Source organism: Anabrus simplex, chromosome X, assembly GCF_040414725.1.
Source record: "Anabrus simplex isolate iqAnaSimp1 chromosome X, ASM4041472v1, whole genome shotgun sequence".
Taxonomy (NCBI): domain Eukaryota; kingdom Metazoa; phylum Arthropoda; class Insecta; order Orthoptera; family Tettigoniidae; genus Anabrus; species Anabrus simplex.
In genome coordinates this window covers 112,079,254-112,090,691 of record NC_090279.1, presented here as the reverse complement: position 1 = coordinate 112,090,691, position 11,438 = coordinate 112,079,254, and the positions used below count along the sequence as shown (strand labels likewise).

Genomic DNA, 11,438 nt, shown 5'->3' with positions numbered 1-11,438 from the left:
CGAGAAAATGGCCAGTACAGTCACGTCATAGTATAAAATGAAATATTGAACGTCACGTTCCTGTAATATATGACTGTACTTCCCTTTTTCTCCGATAATCGTAAAATTAGACAATAGGACGTAAATCAAATGCAATATTATCATGTACTTTCCTTTATCTTTCACCCCAGTAACTACATTGTCATGTCGATATTCACACACCTCCAGGTATATATTCATCAAGGCAAGCACTGGCCATTGTCAGAATACGCCCTACGTCAATATGAAGATCATCTGGGTCCTACTACTCGTGCTGGTGAGTTCTTTGCTTTCAAATACTTTTCATAACTATCTTCAGCATTCATAGTACAAGCAATTCGACCGAGTCGATAATTCTCATTGTTGCACGAATATCTCTAACAAGTACTGCCTCATGCCGGAAAAAGTTGTGTGTCCAAACGCAAGTACCACTGAAGTGCCACCTGTCGATACAATCGTGTACTTTATTTACTTCCTACTTATGGCTCTGACAGTAAGAAAGTTTTCGAGGTAGGGGTGGTTTTGAATACAACTTCACACTGGAGCTGTTATTAGGTGAGGAAAGCAATGGCAAAATCTCCTCTGCCGGTTTTGTGTATTTCCTATACCCGCATATCATTCGGTGGTGCTGCCAGGCTAATAATCTCCCAGAAACATTCTCAAGAAATGAAAGTAAATCTCTCTTCTGAAGGTAATATGCTACTTCAATGACAGAGAGCGAAGATAACTAAAGCCGCATCCAGCAGCAAGTTGCGTTTAGTTATCCCCAAAGAGTCAGGGAATGTAGAGAGAAACCACACTCCTCTTATAATGAACAACAATTCAACTAGAAAAAATTCGCTTATCGAAATTCAAATTACAGTCACATAATGGTAACAATAATAGTAATAATAATGAAATTGTATCTGAATCCCCAGTATCAAAAGTTGCTGTATGCTAGGATACGTGTAGAAGGTGCCTGCTGTATCGAAGGAGCCTCGGTCACAAGTAAACTGTGACCGAGAAGGATAGCAGATGGTTCTCTAAACACACTTCAGTGTCTAGTACGCCCCTATGTGCTATCGCTGGAACCAAACTAATGTCTACCGCGGAAGGAGAAAATTCTTTCACGCCATAAAATAGATAAAGAAATTGCTGAGGAAGGCAATGACGGCTGAGAGGCGAGAATGCGCTGGCTATGATCGAGAGGCAAAATTCAGAACGGGAAGCAAAAGAGACACAATTCCAAGCTGACCGAACGGCGAACAGTTCGAACTTGAAATGCACACTTTGATTCATAATTACTCTCTGATTGGTTTGAATTCATTGCTATTACTGTTCCTTTACACCTCTTTTATATATTCATTCCTTGTACTTATCAGTGTCCTATCTCGTGGCGGAGATACATTTTACTCCCTTTTTAAACATTGTTATTCCTTGTTTTAATTTCGCCACATTTCAAAAAACAAAATGGCGTCAATCATTTCCCGAACGCGTTTCTCCGTTATAATATGTTTTCCAGTTAGTGGATCGCTCTGATGAGCTGTGTGAGCCTTTCTTTATCATGTTATGGGAGCCGGTCGACTTTATACTTAGTATAACTTTGCTCTTACATTGCGCCGTTTCTGTTTCTCTAGTTTTCTTTCTTTCTTGTTTAATTCCACTTTGGTGCACGATCTATCTTGTTGTGCCCTTCAACCTCAATATTTGACAGAAAGAACAGAGCGATCAACGCCTCCCATCTTTGACGCATAGCCAAAATACGTTTGGTATATGTGTCGTCTTCACCATCATTTCATCCTCATCACGACGCGCGTCAAGTCAAAAGACCCGCATTTGGCGAGCCGAACTCCCGGCACTAAAAGCCATACACCATTTCCATTTCAGTGAGTCAGTTTGGAAAGTACGCATCTCCCAGTGATTACAGTCCCAGAGGAGGCAATTTATATGGACTTCAGGCCGGAGCAAGACGGGCCCATACCCTACGCCGGCAACTCTCGCAGGTTGATATGACGTGACTCGGATGAATGTAGGGCACTGTAACGTTGAATTTTGTGGCAACAGTAAGTGCTTCTCAGATGGTGCTCCATTATGGTGTAGGTGTGTTTGGCGACTGTTGAGGAGGAGCACACGCAGTTTCTGACTCAGCGTTGCAGGGAGGGGCCTAAGAAGGGAAGGTTTTTACAACAGAATTTTAACACCAAACCTAGGTTAACTTAGAATGTAACTAAGCATGTACTTAACTTTTTAACTGCCGTATCCGTCATTGGACTTTGAAGATCTTAGTTTTGCGATTGGCTGAATCGCAGTCGCAGGTTTCCCAGCCAAGACGTGCGGGGTCTCCCAGGCCCCTTCTTCCCTCGATCCTCCGTTGTATATTTATTTGGAGGAAGGCGCCTCATGATATGAGATCTTCATGATCTTAGCAGCCGAGCACATTTCTACAGATAGACCCACATTTCAAATGATGCTATTCCATACAACAAAATGGAGAACACACAGCTCCGCGCTATCAGCACTTTGGTCCCAGCGCTCGTTGACGACGATATTCTCGACCCTTTGTATGGGAGCTCCCTTGATTCACAGGGACCTTGCTCACAATAATGCATTTGGTATTTTTTAAGTTCAGGTTTAGACCAAGGTTTTCACATGTCTCCACCACTTTCGACAAGATCTGCCGCATGTCGTCAGTCTATTTATACAGCATTCTTTCCTCAAAGAATATGCGTATATAGTGTGCTAAGAGGCCACAGAACCAGGACTATGATGGCGCTTAGGTAATGCAGGCAGAACTCAGAGTGAGGTGTGGTGAAATGTTACTGGTCAAAATCATGTTTAAGGTGTTCATCTCTCAGCTGCTCGTCTCCTTACTGCAAAGTCTTCCCAGCCCAAAGCTTCCAATATTTTCATAAAACTACTCTTAGTCGGACGCCGTCTAGAGTAAATTTCGCTGCCCGACACTGGGTACCTCCATCCTGTTCTTCAGTCAAGTAATCATGGCGAGACTCTCATAAGCTGGACGGGTCCTACCAGTGACTTATACGCCTCTGTTTTACATCCTTACTGCGACCCCTAAATACACCCATAACCATATGAAAAGATCTGTAAAGCTCACCTAGGTACTTGCAGTGATCCATATGTGCTATTTTCACAGCATCGACACAGTAATTGATATACAAGAGAACACCGTCGTCCAGTAACATTGTCTTGCAGCATCCACTCTTAATCATAATATGACCAGAGATTGCAGCACCTACTCTAATGTTTTCTAAAAATGTTGCAACCTAATCAGTCACACCTAGTCTAGTCCAATAGAGCTCACTTCCTTGATCTGCCCTGTTAATAGGCCTTCCATAGGTAAATGGCGATGCAGTCCATTTGGCCGCATGAATATAAAATATTTGGCATATCTTGCTTTAACCATGCTAGTTGATCCTCACTGGAATGTATTTTCCTAAACACAGATTTTCTTCTATCAGATCAGTTTGAAATTTTGAAAATGTGTGCAATATAACCAGAAAGAATGCTTTCCTCGGGTTCCACGGATCACATGTAAAGCTGACTGGCCCATAACTGACCTATTAATTTTTATTCAGCTAATCCTTTGTACACTGGCAATACTGTAGTAACTCTGAATTAATTTGGGATATATACTGCTACACTACCTGGAGCAGCAACAAGTAGACTAGCGAAGCGATATCTACTGCTACATTTCCCGGAGCAGTAGCAAGTAGATCATCCAGGCGACATCAACTGCTAAAATACCTGGAGCAGTAACAAGTAGTCCAGCAATGCGATATCTACTGGTCCAACGCCTGGAGCAGTAAGAAGTAGCTCCGAAAGGTTATATCTACTGCTACACTGCCTGGAGCAGTAAGAATTAAACCAGCCACGAGGTATCTACTGCTACACTGCCTGGAGCAGTAAGAAGTAGACCAGCCAGGTGGTATCTACTACTACATTACCTGGAGTTGTAAGAAATTGTCCATTCAGGCGATATCTACTGCTACATTGCCTGGAGCAGTAGCAAGTAGTCCAGCCAGGTGGTATCTACTACTACATTACCTGGAGTAGTAAGAAATTGTCCAGTCAGGCGATATCTACTGCTACATTACCTGGAGTAGTAAGAAATTGTCCAGTCAGGCGATATATACTGCTACATTACCTGGAGTAGTAAGAAATTGTCCAGTCAGGTGGTATCTACTACTACATTACCTGGAGTAGTAAGAAATTGTCCAGTCAGGCGGTATCTACTGCTACACTGCCTTGAGCCGTAATAAGTCATCCAGCCAGGCGATGTCTACCGCTATCCTGCCTGGAGCGGTAAGAAATAATCCAGCCAGGCGATATCTACCGCTACACTGCCTGGAGTGGTAACAAATACTCCAGCCAGGTCAATCTACTGCTACCCTGCCTGGAGCCGTAGTAGTCCAGGACGTACGCACGAGTGTGAAGATGAAGGATTGTTTCAAGTGGGTGTCCTTGCTCATCTTGGAAATACCGTGGATTGTGAATTAAATGTAGGGTTTAATTTTCTATGTCAAAAGTTTCCGATCTTCGTTACAGGTTGACACGCGACGATTCGCATCAACGGAGAACCAAGAAAAACGTTCTTATGATAGCAATGAAATGAAGCAGCTTGATTCGGTGACTTCTGTACATCCACCATTACACGGTAAGTCCAAGTGTTATAGTTGCTGATCGATGTAATAGAACCCTCATTCACACTCGGTATTCCTTAACTCATGAAGTAGGACCTCATTCTGTGTGGGCGAAATCTTCTTTGTATCTATTGCGTATCTGCTAGGGAACGTGCTTGTGTCACACTCCACCATATTCAATATTGTACAATGCGTTCTGATATTCCGGAGGGGATTGGAATTAATTTCAGCAAACGAAGAATAACAGAAACTGTACTGGTCTGAATAATGGAAGTAACAATCCACCAGCGAGTGAGACAGGTGTGTAGTCTGTCTGTCTTACAGTTCAAAGTGTATATAGAGCAGGCAATGTGGGATATGAAGAAGCAGTCATTGTTCTGGTGGAAATCAAACAAATGCTAGGGAAGGGCAGTGGAATGTAGTAGATAAAGTCAGGTGAAGTAAGTGATATAAACTAGTAAATGTACTCACTAAGGAAGTGGAGGAATTTCGAGAGCTAGGAAATAACAGACGACACTAGCTGGACATTTATCGAAGATCAGCATTTGGTAAATGACGCCTTCTTTTAATGGCAATAAATATACAATTCAGGGTGTCGTTTGCAAAAGTATTTACCTGGAACGTGAGACTCCATGAGATAGAAACATGATTATCAGAGAAAGAGAGTAGAACCTTTGAAATGTGGTGTTACAGAAGAGTTCTTGAGGTAAGTAATGAAAACTCGTGTACTTGCCTCGAGGTTGTGCAGTTCTTTCCAGCAGCACTCCCAATGGGGGTGAGCATATTGAGGTACATACCTGCAGCCCTGCCAACATTACATTTCTCGAAATAGTGGGAAAGAATAGTGGGCCCTCTAGCATTGCAAGTAATTGCGCTAACCGTTACACTGTGAAGCTTAAGGTGAGATGCACTATCATAGAACAAACCAAGAGCACTTGACTGGTGGGAGTTATGGGATAAGTATGGAAAAGTGTTTAGGCTTATGACGGAGAACAGGGGAAGTTCGGAAAGACAGGTAGGCCTAATATTTTGAGGGGTAGAGGTGAGGGCAAAGGGATCAAGGCAAGGGGAGTTTTGACGAGTGTACCCGTGAGCCGTCGCTGGTAAAACACAGAGGGAAATAGGGGAAATATCAGAGTGTTACAGGAAGGTGACAGGTAGGAATAAAGAGAAACGTGGAGACTAGTAGGGGACGCGATCTGATGAAGTGGATGCTTAGGGGCTTTACGTCGCACCGACACAGATAGGTCTTATGGCGACGATGGGATAGGAAAGGCCTAGGAGTTGGAAGGAAGCGGCCGTGGCCTTAATTAAGGTGCCTGGTGTGAAAATGGGAAACCACGAAAAACCATATGAAGTGGATGGGGTCGAGGATCTGGTCATTGAGGACTCTATAGTTAGGCTCGTGGAGAAAGTACGTGGAGGAAAGGGAACCAAGGTAGAGGAATGAGGACGGTAAGAATTTTGTGTGACAGTTATTCATGTTGGCACGAATAACGTACGGCAAGCAGGAATAACTACCAATATAGTGTGGGTTCTTGTTATGAATTAAAGGGCGAGCAGATTGTTATCAGTGGGATACTTTCTAGGAGGGTTTACTGAGTGGAGGGGTACGTTACATGAAACTAAGGAGTAGATTTATGTGAGACTGGGAGTGAGTCTTCTATTGAGTATGTATGCATCAGACAGGGATATGTTTAGGAGAGAGATACGGAGGACAAGACAGCGGAGGTGTGATTACAGGGACGTGGTGGTTGTTAGGAATTAATTCATGTCTAAGAAGTGACATAATGTTGCGGAAATTTCTTCCGAAAATGGAAAGTTTATTGTAGAGATAGGATGTGATCGATAGCAGGGGGAGTATTTATTCGGATTAAAGAAGAATTTGTTAGCTATTAAAAGGTTAAAGATGGGAAGCATGAAGTTCAAGAGATGATAGTTTGGGGGATACAGACATCGATGTGATTGATACAGACGCGGAAATATTTGATAAGGTAAACAATGATTTGGGTAACGACACAGAAAAATAACGGGGTTGTATTGATTGGTCAACTGTTAACTCGGAAGGTAATGCGAATGACGGAAATTTAAATTAACCTGTGAGGAAGAGGTGGATGAGATAGTGACGGGATCGAATAGATGAAGGAATATTATTGATGTGATGGTGGCAAAACCAGATGAGTGTTTTGAGAAAATGCTATGAAGGTAAAGGTGACCAGGGTGGTGACGAATTCTTTTTTCCAGAATGTGAATAGTGCTGTTGCATAAGTCGTGATGTAGTAATGTGTGTGATGACCTCAGTGAGCATGGAGCGCTGGAGAGTCTGTAGCGAGAAGAGTCCTTCCTTTTCATGTCCGTTGTGGCTCTTACCTTTCTTTTGATGACACTTTCGACCCGCTGTGGTTAGACATGAGGGGAAGTACCTCTTAAGGACGGTTATCAAGTTAAGGAAAGTTGGAAAGATCAAAGTGTCGCCGAAACTTAAAGTGACCAGAGACGTTCTTCACATCCCTTGTAAGATCATTCTACCAGAATTAAACAGTTCCTACGTCTTGAATAACATGTACACACTAAGCTGTGACTGACATTCTATACTAATATTATAAAGAGGAAAAATGTGTTTGTTTGTAATGAATAGACTCAAAAATTACTGAAACGATTTTAGAAATTACTTCACGTATAGAAAGCTACATTGCCAGTGAGTAACATGGGCTGAATTTTATTTTCAAAACAATTCCAGGTGGGGGGCCCGGGGGAGGAAGAGATATAAAAATAATAGGCTAATATAGGCAAACTATCGAATTTGTCGTGTAAGGACGAGACAAAGCTCAATTTAGTCATCTTGACGCAAAGAACAAAACTCGGTAATCCCTACGGGCCCAAGAACCATGTTTTAAGGCCCTAAAACCAACCGTTACGGAGATATTGGCACCACACCACCCCTCCTCTAGGAATCGGATAAAGTAATGAACTGCCGTAACCATGGCAACGTCAGCTCCAGGATTCTACAGCAGCGAAATTACCTAGAATAAATCACAAACACCTAACATGTTACAGACATGAAAATTAGTATTTGGAATTCCCCTTAAAAGTAAAAGAAGACAAATATTCGTTAATATGAGGATACATATATCTCAAAAAATGAAGATGTTACAGAGTTTGGTACTTGGAATTTCCTTTAAAAATGAACACACTCCTTTTGGAAAATCCACTTAGGGGGTGAAAAGAATTTAAAAAACCGGGTGAATTTTTAAAATGAGTATCTTCTTCTTCTATCATTTTACCCACACCTGTGGGGTTGCGGGTGCGTACTGTGTCGCACATGTGGATTTGACCCTGATTTACGGCTGGATGCCCTTCCTGACGGCAACCGTATGTGTAGGGGATGGAATCTATACTTCTATACTAATATTATAAAGAGGAAAAATTGATATATTTGTTTGTAACGGATAGACTCAAAAACTACTGAATCGATTTTAAAAATTACTTGACCTATAGAAAGCTACAATGCCAGTGAGTAACATGGGCTGTATTTTATTTTCAAAACAATTCGAGAGGGACGACGGGGGAGATATACAAATATTAAAATAATAGACTAATATAGGCGAAATCGAATTTGTCGTACAAGGACGAGACAAAGTTCAATTTAATCCTCTTGACGCAAAGAACAAAACTCAGTAAACCCTTCGGGCCCTAAAACCAACCGTTAAGGAGATATTGGAACCACACTACCCCTGATCTAGGAATCGGATAAAGAAACGAACGGCCGTAACCATGGCAACGTCAGCTCCAGGATTCTACAGCAGCAACATCATGCATGTACGTTTGGCATACCTGCCAACAAAAACTGATACACATATGACTCACTATCTGGAAAAGTAAACTGTTGTGTAAGACGCTCATAGCACTCCTTTGGGCGGAGATGGAAAAGGAGTGAAGTATAAAAATAATAGCCCCGGAGATCTCCGTAGTACAGCGACCAGCGGTTGCCGACGGGCCTCCGTATTTACGTACTAGCTTAGATTTCAGCATTTTGCGGAGTCTGTTACATATAGTTTAAACTATTTTCTATCAAATCATGGAGTAGTAGGATCACTGATGTTATTAGTGCCGATATTTTTGTCCACTTTTACGATTATTGTAACCATGAAAACAACCTGTATACTATATGACTTGAAAAAATTTCTCGACATTTATACTCAGATTCATTATATGATGTGCGACATGAGTGACAAGCCCAGAGGATTATAATTCTCGATAATTATAGCAGTTTCTTTTATGCATCGCGTATTTCCTTGATCATTTGTAATAGTTACGAAATGTCGGATCAAACAAATACATTCAATAAAATTATAATTTGTAATGAAAAGGTGGACACAATAATTTTAATCTTGAAAGAGTTCTACTAATTTCTGCGTACTTAAGTAAATACACCAGTGATATAAATAACTCATGAAGTCAGTCACACCGATAGTATGAGTAACTAAAGCCAGTTTCTTATAACCCGTACGAAGAACGAGTACTTCTGCTAGTGAGGAATATTTTAATATTAATCTGATTTGGTGATTTTCGTAACTGTTGATGCTATCCATACATCTGTTCAGTAGACGTGCATAATAAACCAAAAGTTGTGTTTTATGTTCGGTAGATGTACATATTACACTAAAAGTGTGTATTTCTGTTCAGTAGACGTACACATTACACTAAAAGTGTTTTATGTTCGGTAGATGTACATATTACACTAAAAGTGTGTATTTCTGTTCAGTAGACGTACACATTACACTAAAAGTGTGTATTTCTGTTCAGTAGACGTACATATTACACTAAAAGTGTGTATTTATGTTCAGTAGACGTGCATATTACACTAAAAGTGTGTATTTCTGTTCAGTAGACGTACACATTACACTAAAAGTGTTTTATGTTCGGTAGATGTACATATTACACTAAAAGTGTGTATTTCTGTTCAGTAGACGTACACATTACACTAAAAGTGTGTATTTCTGTTCAGTAGACGTACATATTACACTAAAAGTGTGTATTTATGTTCAGTAGACGTGCATATTACACTAAAAGTGTGTATTTCTGTTCAGTAGACGTACATATTACACTAAAAGTGTGAAAATGTAGACGCATGCATAGGAAACAGAGGGATTGTATGGACCTCTCGTAAGAAGGGAATAATTTATTTTGAACTATAAATAGCTGCAGTTAGGAACTTGCTTTTTAGTATGAGTTTCCTAATAAATTTTCACTCTGCCCTAGCGAGAACCTTGGTTTTCCGCTTTCTCTCTCGCACTTGCACTTAATTTATTACTGGCAATTAGTACCACCCTTCGTTTAGATCCTTGGCGGCAGTATGAGAAAGAAGAGTTTCTCTGACATTATGGAATACAAATAACGCAAAGTGAAGTTAGTGTCGCCCACTGACATCTGGTGACTCTACCGGCAAGTACAGGCGTCTTCGGCAGTCCGCCGGAGTGAAAAGGCTAGTGGTACTTCAGCTTTATCACAACCTTGAAGGAGGAAAATCTAAGAATGTCTCCTGTTTTTAGCGTTCTGAGTCTCCTTAAGAAACACGTAGTTGTGGGAGAGGCTTTTATCTCACTGCTCGGTGAAAGCTGGGATGGTACCTATTATTCAGTGTTCCCGTCCAAGCGACAGTTCATACGGTGTTGGACTGGAAGACCTTGTGGGCTCACTACTGCAGGATAGGAGGAGCAGGCCACATGTTGTTAGCTGTGTTCCAAACAGAATGCTACATACGTAAGTCTCCTAACATAGGATTCGAAAGTTTCCGGTGAAGTTTTTCAATACACTTCACAACCGGAAACCAGCTTTTTAATATGTGCATGTCCTATCAGTTACGAACATTTTCTCAGTTCATAACTTGCAAACTTATTCTCCGCTTTTCTTTCAGGTCAGACAGAAAAGGAAACATTCGATATTAATTTTTGTAACTTGTTTACGTGGCATCAGCTGTAAATGAGACAATTTATATCTTGTTGTAAATTCAAGGTTACTCTCCGTAAAACTGACACCAGCATGTTTTAATATGCCCGCTGCTGCTTTGAAAGTACAGTAATAAGTATTAATATCTAGTATAATAGTCTTTAGCCTTCTACTTGTGCAACAGGAGCTAAGTAAGGAATCTTCACCTTCAAGAATGATAAAACAAACCAAATACACCTTTCTGGAGCAGCATTATCATGATGAGTAATCTTTCTATAGCATAACAATAAATCTTTAAAAGAAAGAGTGAAAAACATACAATAATCTTGGTACAGATTTTGTTAAACATAACAATAATTTGAAGTGGGCCTTTTCGGTGAACGTGAAATAATTCCTTCTTTATATTATTTACATAGTTTCTGATAGATTTTCAGGATTACAATTTATCAGAAATTAAATATTTGGCGCGTGTTTTTCTTCCAGGTACCTCGATGTCTCAAGGTATAGAGCCAGTTACACCTTCAAATACTACACCAGCTGCTGCTACTACTACTAAACCAAAGTTCTGTCCTCATTCGGGTGAGTGAAAAACGGTTAATTGGTTAAGCAGGTTAACTGTGACTTGTGTACGTGAGACCAAACGAATATTCGTTTATGGCTCACATACATCCCGAACAGAAACCATTCAGTTTCTCAAGAGACGTTCAGGGTTTTTGGCATTCCTAGTCCTGGATATCCTTCGATGAGAAGAGTAGACGAAGAGAAGTGTAATCTAAAGGTGGCCATGCATATTACTTAAAATCATCCCCACGTAGAAGGGAATTTCACGCA

General features: G+C 40.8%; 1 protein-coding gene across 2 annotated transcripts in view; it reads left to right on the top strand.

The window, feature by feature from the left end:
- Positions 1-238: 238 nt before the first annotated feature.
- LOC136886057 (CD209 antigen-like protein 2) overlaps positions 239-11,438 on the top strand; it is a 32,819-nt gene continuing 21,619 nt past the window's right edge. Inside the window, exons 1-3 of one of the 2 annotated variants that reach the window (XM_067158783.2) lie at positions 239-295; positions 4,564-4,672; positions 11,091-11,186. In XM_067158783.2, the coding sequence (XP_067014884.2) occupies positions 263-295; positions 4,564-4,672; positions 11,091-11,186 (238 nt within the window). In that variant the 5' untranslated portion in view covers positions 239-262. The remainder of the gene's footprint in view (positions 296-4,563; positions 4,673-11,090; positions 11,187-11,438) is intronic. The other variant, XM_067158784.2, reaches the window with a different exon arrangement.